The 16,914-nt window shown below is 43.1% G+C and overlaps 1 protein-coding gene across 1 annotated transcript in view; it reads right to left on the bottom strand.

Annotated features, from left to right (window-relative positions):
• PAPPA2 (pappalysin 2) overlaps positions 1–16,914 on the bottom strand; it is a 180,756-nt gene that overhangs the window by 154,066 nt on the left and 9,776 nt on the right. Inside the window, exon 2 of the mRNA XM_063130342.1 lies at positions 4,833–5,892. Within this exon, the coding sequence (XP_062986412.1) occupies positions 4,833–5,892 (1,060 nt within the window). The remainder of the gene's footprint in view (positions 1–4,832; positions 5,893–16,914) is intronic.

Here is a 16,914-nt window from a genome sequence, read left to right as displayed (position 1 = left end):
AATGGGCTTCAGGCGTAGGTGTATTTACACTGGGTCATGGGAGAACTTCACTATAACCTTGAGAACTTATCAATCTGCAACCTCAAACGGTTCATTGCAAGTATTTGCAGATCACAAATGCAGAGATGCCCGGCTTTAGTTCCAGCAAGGAGAATCGAAATGTAACTTTTCTACATCCTTACATAAAGTGCTTAGCACAATGAATCCTTTCCAAGATCTAGGTGCATTTATTGATAAACAACTCTTTGTTAAAGATTTGTAATGCTGTTATTTCTGGCAACAAAACCTCTTTCCTCTTTTTTTCCCCCATTAAAAACCCCCCAAACCTAATATATTTTTAGATCCAAGGCACTCAGTGTTCCAGTTTAGAGCAGACTATATACCAGCTAGTATTCTAAAAGTCTATTTTCCTCTGGAATATAAAAAAAGGCACTCAGATAATTTATTGGGGAAGATTTGCAATGTAAGGATCACATTTTAAACTCTGCACCAGAGAATTTTTTAAAAAATTAAATTCAACCCTACTTCTCTCTCCACAATGTTGCCCTTGGCAGCGGAGGGTCCCTGAGTTTTGGAATTCTCTCTCCCATGGCTTCTTACAGGCTTGTTTGGACTGCAGGGCTATGGAGCCTCCGGGTTCCATGGCCTCCAGTCTGCCTCTCACTCAGAATAGGAACAATTCCTATTTCCTAAAATAATGGCCTTGGTGGAGCCAAAGAAAACTGAAAACAATATATTCGTTTGACAACACTAACAGTTTCAATGAAACTTGCCAACTAAAATGCTAGCTAAATCATTTTGGAAAGGCTTTCTACTGGACCTGAAGGAATCCCAAAAACTCCTCTTGCTGACACTTGTATTTATATTTGGATACTTGTGGGCACCAGGGCAGGGGGGTGGGGGCAATATCAACAACTCTAGAGAGGAGTTTGCTCTGTCAATCTGCAGTGAGAGACAGTCAGAAAGGACGAAGTCCACAATGCACACCTTGAACTAAGCATTTTCAAGGGTCTCCATATTCACTGGCTGGGTCAAAAAACAACATGGAGAATATCCACTCCACAGATTTAAAACTGATTTAACATCCAGAACATAGTAAACTGCCTAATACAGATTCAGACCCTTGGTCCATCTAGCCCAATAATGTTGGCACTGACTGGCAGCGGCTCTCCAGGGTTACAGGAGGAGTTTTTCCTTTGTAGAATCCAGACTGAACTTGGGATCTTCTACATGCAAACCATGTGCAATGCCACTGGAGCTCCTGCCCAGGACTCCTTCTTCCTATGGGAATTGTACTTCTGTGAGGAGGGCTTAGGAATCTCCAACAAAGAATTTTCAACACCCTTGCCAAACGTCCCAGTATTGATGGAGGTTGGCACTTAGGAGCATTTCAGTGGAATCAAATTGGTAAACATGTGTCTAGTTGATAGGGCCAAAGAGCCTTGTGCCACTTCAGAGACTAAACCTGTTTTGTGGCCTAAGATTTAATGAACTACAACCCCACTTTGCCAGGTTCATGAAGCGGATGGGCAGGGGGGAGGTGTTTGTGTGCACATATGTGTACATGTTCCAAAGGGAGGGGGAGGCAACACTGCCCCCAACCTTCCCTAAACACACCCTTATACACAAAGATTTTTAACAAAGGGACAAGAAAACGTGAAGGAGAGTTTTAGGTGCCTCACAAGATATGTCCAGAATAAGGCTGACTTTTCTGGAGAACAGAGATATAACATTTTCAGGTACTGAGGACTCAATCCATGTTCACTGTGTTCCAAAGCATTTGTTTTCATGGAAGAGAATGTGTGTTCAAACCAGGGCTGTGGAGTCGGCACATAAAAACTCCGACTCCGACTCCTTTATTCATGGCACCTCCGACTCCGACTCCTTTAATTATATATCAATATAGGAAATAAATTTCCTATATATTTCCTACATCGGCTGCAATCATGCAACTTTTTAGAACCCTAACCTGTTAAAGCCCGAGTTTAAAGGCTATAGCTAAGACATTCTGGTTTTTTTATTTTATTTATTAAAGAAGATCAAAAACGAAAACAATGAGGTTATATTTTTATTTATTTATTTAATTGCATTTATATCACCCCATAACCGAAGTTCTCTGGGCGGTTTATCAAAAGACTATAGAGTATAAAGTAATAGGATATAAAAGAAAGAAACTATAAAAGAAAATCAGGAACAACTTTCTCTACTAGTTCAAAAATCTAAAATATATACTTTGATATCGAAGTCAAAACTACAAAAAAGTTCAAAAACACACAATTGAACACCTAAAACAACTTAACAAATAACCATGTTAAAAGAAATGAACTCAGTTAGGTACCTAAGTAACATAAACCTTTTTCGAGATTAAAGTATCGTTTGAATATAAAATTCAAGTGAATATATATTTAATGAAATAAACATTATTATTATAATGGGAACCTTGCAGGCAAGACTGAGAGAAGTATTCCTGAAAACTTACTCCAGTAAAATAACAGCTCTTCGTAATAGGCCGGAAGTGTTGCTCGTGGAAAACAAACGTTCACGAAACTAGATTCTGTTGTAGGACTCACTAGAGGAGACTTAAATCTCAATTTTGTTTGGGAATAAATCTGTTCCATTTAATATATCAATTTTTAAATGGATACTGTTGTTTTTATGTTTCTGGTAGTTTTTAAATTTTGTATATTTTTTTAATGTTTACTGTTTAAACTTTTGTGAACCGCCCAGAGAGCTTCGGCTGTGGGGCGGTATATAAATGTAATAAATAAATAAATAAATAAATATATTGTAGAAGATTGAAGACTAACATATTGCTCTTAGAAACAGAATTGCTTCTGCCAAATCCTCCCTCATAGAAGCCCTTAAATCTGATTTGACCATTTTCAGTGCCGAAAACAGTCTTCCAACACTGACTTGGGTGGGTGGCATTGCTGTTACAGTTCTAGCTGCATCACTAATAACCGCTGGATAAACTATAGTCAGGTTTTCAGGGACATATCGCAACTCTATATACAATTTAAATTTATTAGGAGTCCGAGTCGGTACATTTTTACCGACTCCGACTCCAACTCCAGTAACCCAAGAATGCCAACTCCACGATTCTGACTCCAACTCCACAGCCCTGGTTCAAACCACTTCTGCTGCTTTTAAAATGTATGTAAGTCTTCACTCTTCCAGGCCCCAGAGAAGCAACCCATGATGTGAGGAACAAAGGAGCTTAATGTACCAGTCCAGGAAGAGGAGCCCAATCTCTTGGAAGAGAAAAAGGATTTTCCCTGGCTCCCAACACTGTCCTTCATGCTGAATAGATCTCATGTGGTCTCTGCTTTGAGAATGTGTATGCCTTTTGCTTCTAGATACATCTGTGTGTAAGAATGGGAACTGGCAGTAGGGAGAACAGCAGCAAAAATTAGTGGCCGGCTTCCAACCCCTGGCCTTTCTTAGGCCTGTTTCTATAAGGAAAGTAAATGAGTTTATGGTTGCTAGGTGACTAGTGATACACACAGGCCTTTGTTTGCCATGTGAACAGCAGTGGGTTTCTGATTGGTGGACTCAGTAAGAGTCAATTCCGTTACTATCCCGGCACAGTTGCCACTTTTGGCCCCATTCTGTGCTGGTATCGGATGGATTAAATGGCTGCCACTGGCATGGCAATACTCTTATCATCCACTCCTTCCTGATTATTCCTATATAGATATATTACTACTCTAGTGTGGGACACAACCATGTAGAAATTATGACCAGGCTACAACAATCGTAAGTCATTCATCCCACTTAGCAGAGATTTCTTAAATAACCTAATATTGCTTGCAGAATGGTGGCATAAAATTCTATGACACAGATACGTATTGTGTACTATAATATAATGTCACCCAGCAGCTGGAGACGTGGATTTAGGAAGACTTTGTTTTATTTTTTTCAAAGGTAGCTGAAATTGTGACGAAGCCAAATTCTCCACTAGCTACCAGATTCTGCATGACATTCTGTGCATCTATGTTATTGCACAAAATGAACAGGACTAGCTGTAAGACATTCAAATGTGAAATGTCCTCAAGAAGCAGAATTTTATGGCCCAGGTCAAATATAATAATAAGAAACCCTGGTTTATATCATTTATGAGCAGCATCTTATGTACACTACCTGATAATTGCAAGTGGGAGTAACTAAACAAACAATGGACCTTCTGATGTATGAACCAGGAACTCTGGCTTGTCTCTCCCTCAAGAAACCAGCGTCATAAACCAACAACAAACTGTGGCTTATAACTCTTGTCAGGGGAGATTCAAGCCAGAGGTTCCTGGTTCGCACATAACAATAAACAAACCACAGACACAGAGTCTGTGGTTTGTTTAGCAGCTCCCGTTTGCAATAAGGGGATCAGGCAGTGTGTATAACAAAACCTGGACTTATTGTTTTGTCCAAAGTGAGCCACAGAGTCACACTGGGTAATGGGGTCACTGAGGTCAGGACTACGGATTATTGTCAGAGAGGCATGTGTAAAAGTGTAATTGAACTGGACAAAACTGCTTATACTTCTGGTTACTTCCATTCCTTTTTCCTTTAGTGTCATGTCTATTAGATTGTGAGCACGTACACTGGGATTGCCTTGTCTTTCAATATGTCTACAGCACTTAAGAAAACTGAGGTGCTTAATAGTGTTTATTAAAATAATTAATAATCATCATAATTACTAAATAGTCATAATAAATCTAAAAAGCGGATTATAGCTGTTTAATAACAATGGACTCTACTGAGAAACGCAGAGGCCTTTGGGAGCCTAGGAGCACCCAGAAAATAGCTCAGAACACACACCCTTATCCATTCTCACTTACCGTTGTGGAGAATCTGGGTCAAAGCAAGTCTTCCTTACATTGGTCACCCTGGGGTTGCAACAGTCTCCATCATCAAAATCATGGAGCATATTGTTGCATTCCATGTTGCAAACACCATTCCGGCGCTCCCAGGCATAGCAGCGCCCCAGCCGACGGCAGTCACCCCCGTCGTAACCAGTCAGTGGATGCTTGCATTCAGGGTTACAGAATTCATTACCAATCTTGCCAGGCTCACAGTTCATCAGGACCACACGGTAGCGGAGCAAGGAATTGAATACTTTGTGAATGCTCAGTTGCCAAGTTATGTTGTAGTGGCCGAAGGCCTCACTCAGCGCCCGGTGCTGGTGGGCAATCTGCTCCTGGCTGACAGTTGGATGGAGACCATCATCATCATAGATGTTGACCACACGGTAACGCACCACTTTCTCATTCCGCAATGGCCAGTAGCTGTTGTAGTGGGAAATCAGCTCCACGTTGTCACAGGCAGTCTGCCCACAAAGCGGAGGCATGAGTGGCGACAGAAGGTGAGGCTCTGGTGCATGAAAGGACTCCACCAGTGGGTAGGTCCCATCCTTGATTGCCACCCACTGCTGGTCCAAGCGGCTGAACCGTGCACTGAGCAACATGGCAGCTTCTCTGTCTTCAACCTTCCTCAAGAAGGCCCTCTGGAGCTTCTCTTGGGGCAAAGCAACATTCCAAAGGGCTAACAGTGCAAGGTGGCCACGGAAGCTGTGCCCATCCAAATTGTCACCTCCCAGAATCAAGGTACGGCAGGTGGCCATGAAAGGGCTGTGAAGGGCGCCAAATTGCTGGGAACTACGTGCTACCCGCTCCCCATTCAGATACAGTAGCATCTCCTGCCCATTATAAGTGGCAGCCACGTGAGCCCATGTACTGAACTGGTAACGGTGGTATGCCAAAACGGTGGAGGATCTCTTGATGCGGTCCGTCCGGAGTGAGAAGAAGAAGCGGGCATTCTTTCTCCCGGAGTTCTCTTGTGAACGGATGCCCAGAGTCCAGCCCTTGTCACTGGCAATGTGGGAGCAATTGTCAAATACACCTGAATGGGGAGGAGACAAGAGAGAGAAAAGAAGAAAATGCAATACAGGGGTGCTAGTATAAAGACCACGCTATCTCTCAGCTCTGGAGCAAAAAAAAGTGAATTCAACAGAACACATTTAGGGTGAATCTAGGCTACATGTTTAAAATTGTTGGAATTTGCATTCAGGGCTTTCTTCAAAATATCTTGGGAACTGTAGTTTCATGAGAATGTTAAGAAGTTTTTGTTATACTAGTCCTACAACTAGTAGATAATGTTTCACTACAGGTTTCCTGTTTGGCAGGAGACAGATTGTTAATTGCACTTTGTACACTATTAAGTGTTATTTAAATAATGAGCAACAGTAAAGTGCCCTCAAAGCTTGTTCCTCAAAATAAGATTACATATTTCTGTTTTTCCTCATTACATTGCAACAGGACCTGCTCATAGTGTCACGGGTGCTGTACAAAGATAGATGCAACCTCTAGCTCTGGTCTCTCCAAACTTCTGATATAGCTGAGGCCCCCTTTTCCTAAATTAAAATTGGGAGCTAAATTCTGATTTTATACCCAAAACTGCTTCTAGTCCGAAGTTTATGTTTAATTCATGAAAGACTATCTGCCCTCCAAAGGAACCCCCACCCCACCCCCAATGAGTTTGTGTGAGTCACTGTTCTGAGCATGTTCCCTGATTGAAAGGAAACACAACCAGAACTGTGACTCATGCAGAAAGGCAGCAGACAGCCTTCAGAGAGGATAGGCGATTCTTCTGCATCAGGAATAACTGACTGATCCACTTGCACTCCAGTGTAAAGAGACTGCAGATTCAGGCACCCTCTCAGTAGAGGCGGACTGGAAGGAGTCAAGGCCAGAACAATGAATCATACTGAGATGCAACAGACAGCCTCTTCTGTAGCTAGGTGATTTGGATTCCTAAGAGCCTTTTACCATAACTATTTTATCTATTTCTTCCAGACCACGATTTAGGAATTGCTAACTTAGACTTGTTCAGAAGCTCTTATTGGGCTGGGCCTCTGAGAAGCACTATGTGTTTCCCAAGGTGCTCAATAGGGCAGCCTGTAGACTTCTGTCAGGACAACCATCTCATTCTAGTGCATCAGGAATTATTTAGACCCTACATTGTTCAGCTTTGTAGCCAGCCCTGTTCCCTACCAATGGAGCTATCCAGAGACTTGGTGCTGACTGAGCAACTAAGCCCCCAGAGAAGTGTAGCAGACAGCTCAGATTGGCTACTCCAATCTCAGTCCCAACGCTATTTCCTTCAGCGGCCTTATTTCTTGTCTCTCCAGCAGAATGAGTATTTTCTCTAACTGCTTCCTGGAGAACTGGATGTATTCTGGAGCAATGCCCTATCCCGTCCCCAATTCTGCAACTCGGGCACTCATGTTCTGCAGAGAAAGGATTTGCATGCATTTTGCATCATGTATTTTGATTCTATTATTTAAGTTTAGAGACATTTATTAATGACAGTTATTACTTTACAGAGGGAATTAAAAGGGAAATATAGACATATTTCCAAGTGTTTATCTCCTGAACCAAGAGGGTTAGAACTATGCTCTTTTATTTAAATGAAATTTGATGATCACAGGATGTCAGATGCGTTGCTAAATGTGCAGAGATGTAGAAATGCCTTCTCAGGGGCCAGCTTGCCAGAGACTCTGGGGCTTGAACTGGAAACCTTGAAGCCCGAGACTAGAACATAGACTAATAAGCTAGCCAGAAGGTGTGCAGAAAGGAGGGAATGAGAACATGTAACACCGGCTGCTGTAATTGGTGGGCAGTATGGAGCATCTGGACTGGGCAAGCCTAGGATTAACATAAACTTTTGCCTAGTCAACAGAGCAAAACTTTCTGCTCAGTGACTGGAGCTGGAGAGCACATCCACCAGATCAAGGTTTGTATACTGTCTGGCCTTGACACGTATGAAGCTCTTATCTTCTAAATTGTGACTACAAATAAGTGGGAGGACATTTTAGCCAAGAGTTTGGGAAACATTTCCAAGAATCATGTTACACATCCTGAGTCTTCAAAATCAGAGGTTACAAATTTTAAATGCATGCAGAAATAGAACTCCAGAAACAACATCACCAAGGTAGGTCCTCAATAATGCTCACCGATAAAGGAAGTGATAATGGAGGTCTGAAGTCCCTAGAATATGCCGTCCCCGTCATTTCCCTATTAACCCAATAGTAACAAACTAAGAGGCAAGTTAAGAAGCCAGTTCCATCCTTGTGTGGCATCAGTCTTGTCAGAACATCTGGAATTCAGTGACAGGGAAAACCATTGAAGTGGGTCAATAAATGTTGTCTGGCCTTGATAGACAACCAAAGGTTGCCAGGATCCTCCCTCTCTCCTTCCCCCAAGGAGCAGGGTCTTGTATCTGAGCTTGTACTGTACCTCCAAAACTCAGTGCAAGCTCAAAGACAACCATTTCTGCTCTCCTCTTCAACTCTAAGTGCTCAAGGTGTGGAAACGGCAAGCCCTAGCCCTATGATCAGGTTTGCAGCTGGAGGGCAGGGGATCGGGGGGGGGTCATCACCACACAGTTGTGCTTTGCTTTTTGAGCACCTGAGATGGAGACCTCAACTGCCGGAACAATCCCACAGCCTCTCTCCGGCTCCAAGCTTGAGAGGAGAGGTAAACTTTGCTCTATTTGTGTTGCACTTCTGATGCACTTGGAGTGATTCCCTGTCCGCTCTGCAACTCCAACATCAGGGGGAAGCCCAGAACTTGTCACACACATTGGGGGTGAGTGAAACTGTGACTCCTTGAAAACATCAAAGTCTTCTGAGATTGGAGCTGAATATTGATGTAAGATCCTTCACATTACTCGTATTATTTTTACTTATAAAACTCCATGGACACAGATAGGGATGTATTAAATATTAACCACCACACCCAAAAAAATGAGCATGTGCGCTTATATTTATGGGACTTAGGAAGGAGACTGTTTTAATTGCACAAATTGTTTTATTTTCTCTGGAGAATTTTGGTGTGTGTCTTTTTCATTCCTATTTGCTTTTCCCGAATCATGAGGGTTTATTGCTGCTGCAACAGGCATGCAGAGACATGGACACAAGAGATTAGAAACCAAAGAAAGATCTGGAGGTTTTTGAGAGCACAAAATGACAGTCTAAACCAGTGGTTCCCAAAGGGAGCGGTACTGCCCCCTTGGGGGCGGTGGGATTGCATAGGGGGCATTAAGAGGCAAGGGGGCAGCAGGGGACGCTAAGAGGCAAAGGGGCGGCAGGGGGGCGCTCGAGGTGGTCTTTTCTGAGAAGCGCCTCTCCAGAAGGTCTTAAAACCCAGGGACATTTTTATGGGAGAAGATAGTTTGGTCCCAAGCCATATAGGGAAAGAATCCACACATGTATTGATACCGTTTAAGAAGAGTCCTTTTAACGGTGAATTGAAATGTTTCAAAAGCACCAAAACGCTAATGAAGAGACAAACCCTGCTTGGTGTGCCCCGCCACGCCGGCTGCAAAACAGAGGCAAGCCTGCGGTAGGTGCTTCCCATTCATTCTCAGCTCCTCAGACTTTGAAAAGATGATATCACTGGATCAAGTTCATCAATTATGTTTAATTGAATAAACTAAAAAATGTAATTGGATTTTGAATAAATATTCAATTGTTACGGTTTTGAATTTTATTGTTATTATCTTCCTTACTGGGTCATTGAAAACCGCTATTCTGGATAATGATTTTTATAGTGTAGGGTAGGGGGCACTGGGAATGAGTTTGTGGAACCACTGGTCTAAACCTCACTTACTTTTCGGCAGTTTCTGAGCTTTTGGCAGAAACTGTTCATGTCCCTGCAGAGTTTTCTAGAAGCTTGCTTTAATAAAACAGAAGTCGTTCATGTTCTCATATTCCACAGCAGCAACCCATCCTGAACTTTTATCAGTTAACAACTCTGTTACCTTTTCATAACTTCTCTTGACACAGTCTTGTCAAGTTCTATTCACAGCCCAAAAAAATCTCTCATGGGTATGGGTTAGCTCATATCAAACACGGGAATGCATTTCCCCCCTCTCTCACCACATGCTCCTCAACATTCAGAGTGAGATCACAAGTTCTGCACATTAAACCTCATCCACAAATGCCTGAAAACCTCTCAACATTGTTACCAAAGAGCCACATCTGGCGCTGACCATGAAGCATTTCCCCCCCTCCCCCTTGATGTTGCTGCGGATCTTCACGCTTGCCCACTGCTGTGCTCAGTTTCACCTGGCAAGACTACTGCTCTGGAAAAGCTGAGAACCTTTTCCGGGCCCCTGTGTCAGAAGCCTAGCCAGCAAGAGGGAATGTGCCCAGGAATGTCTCTGAAGCTGGGATCAGAGAGTTCCACTCCAGCACCAGTTGTAATGAGCAAGTAGTTCCCATAGTCAGGGAGCCAGCATGAGCAGCCACCAACACAGGAACAGGTAAACAGAAAGTGGAGGGTGAGGAAACAAGCACCAAGGATACAAAGGCAGCTGGAACGAAGATCTAGGTTCTAGCAGAAGAGACCAGCAACTGGAGACCCCAAAGACAAATCTAACACACTTAAGGGGCACCATCTGCAAGGAAAGGTGGCATCTGTTGCATCAGGACACCAGCAGGCTAGAAAGAAGGAAGATTTAGAGCCTTGGCTCCATTATCAAAATGGTCCCTCTAGGAAAACTAATGGCTGACCAAGGCTACAGCATCACCTGTGATGTTGCTACCCTTAAAACCCAAGAGGTGAACTCTAAGTTGGATTAGTAAAATGCACTCTACGTGCCACTGAAATGTGCTCACCAATGGCAACTAGTGCAAAACAGAGAGCCAGTGTGGTGCAGTGGCTAAAGTGTCGGATCGGGAGTCGGGAGATCCGGGTTCTAGTCCCCACTCGGCCATGGAAGCTCACTGGGTGACTTTGGGCCAGTCACAGACTCTCAGCCCAACCCACCTCACAGGGTTGTTGTTGCGAGGACAAAATGGAGAGGAGGAGGAAGAGGGTTATGTATGCTGCCTTGGGTTCCTTAGAGGGGAAAAGGCGGGATATAAATGCAATAATAAAATAAATAAATAAAATGCAGCTGTGAGGCTGCTGACAGATGCAGTTGCTCATAGGGACCATGTGATACCGATTGGGTAACATCTTGCACTGCTTGCTTGCAGGTTCCTGGGCACAATTCCAGGTGCTAGATTTTAGCCTTTAAAAGCCTGAGTGGTCTGGGGCCAGAATGTCTGGAGTAATGTCTCCTATCACATATTCCCCTCCATGCTCCAAGATAAAGGTAGAGAATTTTTTTTAACTCCCCCAGCAAAAAGTGGGGGCAGGGCACATACAAGTGGTGAGGTGAAACTAGAGAAGTGGATGGGTTGAAAGCCAAAATGGAGCAAAACATTCCTTTTCTCCCTTTCCCTCTCTGTGGCACACCTCCCCCCCCCCCACACACACACTTTTCTTGCAACCCTCTTTTTTTCTCCTCCCCCCTCTTTCTTTCATACCCACTCACACACTTTTCTTCCATCCACAATTCCCCACTCACCATCTCACCCATTCGCCCCCCTCTGCAATCACATCCTCCCCCCTCTTGCCCTCTCTTTCACACCCATTCCCACTTCCTCTATTCACACACTTGCCTTCTGTTCAACTTTGCTTCTGTGCTGAGCAGGAGAAATGGAAAAGCAATGAGCTACCAGGGCAGGAATGGAGCAATATGCTCCCCCCACTGGCAGCTCACTTTCCTTCCATGGTTCTTTTGCGCATGAAAACACAGCAGACTGCTAATAGGGGAACGGAGTGGTCTCTTCCTCCATCAGCAGGTCTTACGACTTTATACTAGGCTCTGAGAAAAGGGTTCCCTTTCTCAGCACCCAGCATGGAAACACGAGAAAAGAGCAATTGTTCCTCCTCCAGCAGGTCGCTGAAGTGGAGGAGGGGGCTGCAGAGGAGAGGTTGTAAGCCAGATTCCTACTCTAAAATCTTCAGAAGAGGCCCTTGCTGATGGTTTCCTCCTCGCAAGGGGTGCAAGATCCCTTTGGGGGCACTCTCTATTTGGAATTCTTCCCCCAAGAAACTGTGCTTAGCTAGATCTTTCCTTTTAGGGGACCCTTTGATTTATAAATCTTTGGGTAGTAAAGCTATCTACTGTGCATCAGCATAAAGTGATTCTAAAAACTCTTGTCTGAAAGATTTGGGGGAAATGGTCTCCAGAGGGATCAGTCATGTTTGCATACTGCTGTCTTCTAAAACCTTAAAATGCTTTGGCCCACAGATAAAAAGATTAGAATCTAAGCTCTGCCCAGGGAAATGGTGTACCGAAAGGCACCTCTGCAGACCACAGGTACTGCCCCACATCCCTTAACTCCTTCACCAATCCTTCCCCCCCTATTCCTATGACATTGGTTCTCCGGGTTTACTATTACCATATGTTAGCCCTGTTCTCCCAGATTTCCACCTGTTTTCAGGACATGGTGGTAATTACTTTTGCAGATGGAATTAGGAATGAGAAACCTGCCCCCTGGCATAAGATTCAACATTTGGTTCCTGACTCAGATATGGATAATTTATGCTTGCAATTTCAAGCAAGCCAAAAATCTCTTCTGCCCAATTCTTACCCCTCGTTTTATATATAACAAAATAGAGACCATGTGGTTTGAATTACTGTTACTGTGTTGCAGTTTTCTATATCGCACATTAAATTAGGGATGGCCTGAACTCCTGCAAGAGAAAATGTTAATGACTTTTATTATTCCTCCTGGTTGGGATCTTTCCCACTTTCCATGCTTCATGGTCAGGGATGGCTCCTGCACCATGCATAGTTATGCAGAAGAAAGAATTTCAGCAGGTGTAGTTTGTCATGGAAACAATGACTACTGAAATTCCCTCTTCTACACAACTATTAAAAGTACAGTAGCTCTGTCTTCTTTTACATCTGGCCACCCTTGTCATGCCAAAACTTAGGCCATTTTGACCCGTGGTGATTGCCACCTTGAGTAACACTATGCCTGCTAACATTCAAGATGATGGGAGCACACAGAACACCCTTCTCTACTATGCATAGCTGCAGGGGAGAGTTCAGGCTGGGATCCAGAGTAGCAGTGGGTAAACTATAGGTGGTGGTCCATGGGCCAATTTCCAGAAGACCACCAAGTGCCTCCAGGTTGCTGGGATTCTTGTGAAGGGTTATGCATTTTAGTAGGCTTCAGGCTGATTCTTCTCAGCAAGGTTCTTCTCATGCTCTCTCAAGAAAGAGTGTGTAGTCATGATCACTTAACACAGGTTAGTTGTATTTTAACTGTTCTGAGGTCCTGAGTATGCATTCTCATTCTGTAAATTTAAAACATCCTGATGGTCAACAGGGATTTAGCATCAGCAAAAAGAAAAGGTTAAGTAAGACTGAAATCAACCCACCCATTTTGGAGTGTATTCTAATTCCATGCAGAACACTTCCACCTAATTCTGTTTCTGGGAATTTTTAAGGGACACACAGATCTACTACTGTGGACAAGAGGATCACAGAAGAAATGGAGTAGCCTTCATAATTAATAATAAAGTGGCTAAAGCAGTGCTTGGATACAATCCAAAAAATGATAGAATGATCTCAATTCGAATTCAGGGTAAGCCATTTAACATCACAGTGATCCAAATATATGCCCCAACCACAGATGCTGAAGAAGCAGAAGTAGATCAGTTCTATGAGGATCTGCAGCACCTACAGGAGACTGGAACGCTAAGGTGGGCAGTCAAATGACATCTGGAATTACAGGTAAGCATGGTCTAGGAGAACAAAATGAAGCGGGACATAGGCTGATAGAATTCTTCCAGGACAACTCACTGTGCATAACAAACACTCTCTTCCAACAACCGAAAAGACGGCTTTATACATGGACTTCACCAGATGGCCGACACCGAAATCAGATTGACTACATCCTTTGCAGCCAAAGGTGGCGGACATCTATACAGACGGTAAAAACAAGACCTGGAGCTGACTGTAGTTCAGATCACGAACTTCTTATTGCACAATTTAGAATCAAACTAAAGAGAATAGGGAAGACCCACAGATCAGTTAGATATGAGCTCACTAATATTCCTAATGAATATGCAGTGGAAGTGAAGAATAGATTTAAGGGACTAGATTTAGTAGATAGGGTCCCGGAAGAACTCTGGACAGAAGTTCGCAACATTGTCCAAGAGGTGGCAACAAAAAACGTCCCAAAGAAAAAGAAAACCAAGAAGGCAAGATGGCTGTCTGCTGAGACACTGGAAGTAGCCCAAGAAAGAAGAAAAGCAAAAGGCAACAGTGATGGGGGGAGATATGCCCAATTAAATGCAAAATTCCAGAGGTTAGCCAGAAGAGATAAGGAATTATTTTTAAACAAGCAATGTGCGGAAGTGGAAGAAGACAATAGAATAGGAAAGACAAGAGACCTCTTCCAGAAAATTAGAAACATCGGAGGTAAATTCCAGGCAAAAATGGGTATGATCAAAAACAAAGATGGCAAGGACCTAACAGAAACAGAAGAGATCAAGAAAAGGTGGCAAGAATATACGGAAGATCTATATAGGAAGGATAATAATATCGGGGATAGCTCAGACGGTGTGGTCAGTGAGTTAGAGCCAGACATCCTGAAGAGTGAGGTTGAATGGGCCTTAAGAAGCATTGTTAATAACAAGGCAGCAGGAGACGACAGTATCCCAGCTGAACTGTTTAAAATATTGCAAGATGATGCTGTCAAGGTGATGCATGCCATATGCCAGCAAATCTGGAAAACACAAGAATGGCCATCAGACTGGAAAAAATCAACTTATATCCCCATACCAAAAAAGGGAAACACTAAAGAATGTTCAAACTATCGGACAGTGGCACTTATTTCACATGCCAGCAAGGTAATGCTCAAGATCCTGCAAGGTAGACTCCAGCAATTCATGGAGCGAGAATTGCCAGATGTACAAGCTGGGTTTAGAAAAGGCAGAGGAACTAGAGACCAAATTGCCAATATCCGATGGATAATGGAGAAAGCCAGGGAGTTCCAGAAAAACATCTATTTCTGTTTTATTGACTATTCTAAAGCCTTTGACTTTGTGGATCATAACAAACTGTGGCAAGTTCTTGGTGGTATGGGGATACCAAGTCATCTTGTCTGCCTCCTGAGGAATCTGTATAACGAACAAGTAGCAACGGTAAGAACAGACCACGGAACAACGGACTGGTTTAAGATTGGGAAAGGAGTACGGCAGGGTTGTATACTCTCACCTTACCTATTCAACTTGTATGCAGAACACATCATGCGACGTGCTGGGCTTGACGAATCCAAGGCTGGAGTTAAAATCGCAGGAAGAAACATTAACAATCTCAGATATGCAGATGACACCACATTGATGGCTGAAAGCGAGGAGGAGCTGAGGAGCCTTGTGACAAAGGTGAAAGAAGAAAGTGCAAAAGCTGGGTTGCAGTTAAACCTCAAAAAAACCAAGATTATGGCAACCAGCTTGATTGATAACTGGCAAATAGAGGGAGAAAACGTGGAGGCAGTGACAGACTTTGTATTCCTGGGCGCAAAGATTACTGCAGACGCTGACTGCAGCCAGGAAATCAGAAGACGTTTACTTCTTGGGAGGAGAGCAATGGCAAATCTTGATAAAATAGTTAAGAGCAGAGACACCACACTGACAACAAAGGTTTGCATAGTTAAAGCAATGGTATTCCCCGTAGTAACCTATGGCTGCGAGAGCTGGACCATAAGGAAGGCTGAGTGAAGGAAGATAGATGCTTTTGAACTGTGGTGTTGGAGGAAAATTCTGAGAATGCCGTGGACTGCAAGAAGATCAAACCAGTCCATACTCCAGGAAATAAAGCCAGACTGCTCACTTGAGGGAATGGTATTAAAGGCAAAATTGAAGTACTTTGGCCACATAATGAGAAGACAGGATACCCTGGAGAAGAGGCTGATGCTAGAGAAAGTGGAAGGCAAAAGGAAGAGGGGCCAACCAAGGGCAAGATGGATGGATGATATTCTGGAGGTGGCAGACTTGACTTTGGAGGAGCTGGAGGTGGCAAGGACCGACAGAAAGCTCTGGCGTGGGCTGGTCCATGAAGTCACGAAGAGTCGGAAACGACTGAACGAATAAACAACAACAAGCCTTTGTTCTTGGGCATTTTGTTCTTGGATCTTCACAGTCATGACTGTATATATGCTGCAATTCTACAGAAATCCAAAAAAAGTGTAAAAGGTTCTGTTGGGTGCAGGAATTAATTTCCATTCTAAAAAAATGTGCATCATCTAGAATTTGCTGTACACAACAATCCCCATGGCTTTTGTGCTTGGAATGTAATAAAAACTGTACAGATTAACTGATTTATTAAGTAATGGGGAAGCTCTCTCCTAGGCAACTGTCTTGAGAAAAGCTGAACTAATGTTTCCTGGCCAGTTTCACATCAAAAAGGAGCCAAACACCCACCCACTTCTTTTGAATCCTTCATGGATGCTGCTGTATTTTTCTGTTAAATGTCTGTTAACATCTATTTATAATTTTTGTGAACCGCCCAGAGAGCTTCGGCTATTGGGCGGTATAAAAATGTAATAAATAAATAAATAAAATAATAAATAAATAGACCCCAAATGCCATTTTTGGATGACAACCCATCCTATGTATGGGCAGGGGGAAATTACTTAAGTGAGTGTCTGGAAGGTGTGGATTGACATTGTATCTGGACCTCTTTGACAAACTTATCAAATCAATAACAAGTATTAAGGAAGCATAATACAACGCTGTCGATAGTGGTACATTAGCCCTGCAAGGCTTCATCTAATACATTGATCCAAACTATAATCAGTACTGCTGTAAGGAATGTGGGCAGATTGGGAATGTCCAAGATATTCCACTTTTTAAAATGAAAATGATGGCGCCATGGTTTCTATATATCTCCTATCTGGAAGCCCCTCTACTCCTGCTCAAATTTCAGTTAGCTCTCTCAATAGTTAATGTGCTTTTCTTGCATAGCCAGTTTTACTCTAACTGTTCCACAAGCATACCAATGTATTACATG

The sequence above is a fragment of the Elgaria multicarinata genome, chromosome 1 (assembly GCF_023053635.1).
Source record: "Elgaria multicarinata webbii isolate HBS135686 ecotype San Diego chromosome 1, rElgMul1.1.pri, whole genome shotgun sequence".
NCBI classification, from domain to species: Eukaryota; Metazoa; Chordata; class Lepidosauria; order Squamata; family Anguidae; genus Elgaria; species Elgaria multicarinata.
The sequence above is the reverse complement of the archived record's forward strand: the minus strand, read 5'-3'. Positions and strand labels throughout refer to the sequence as shown.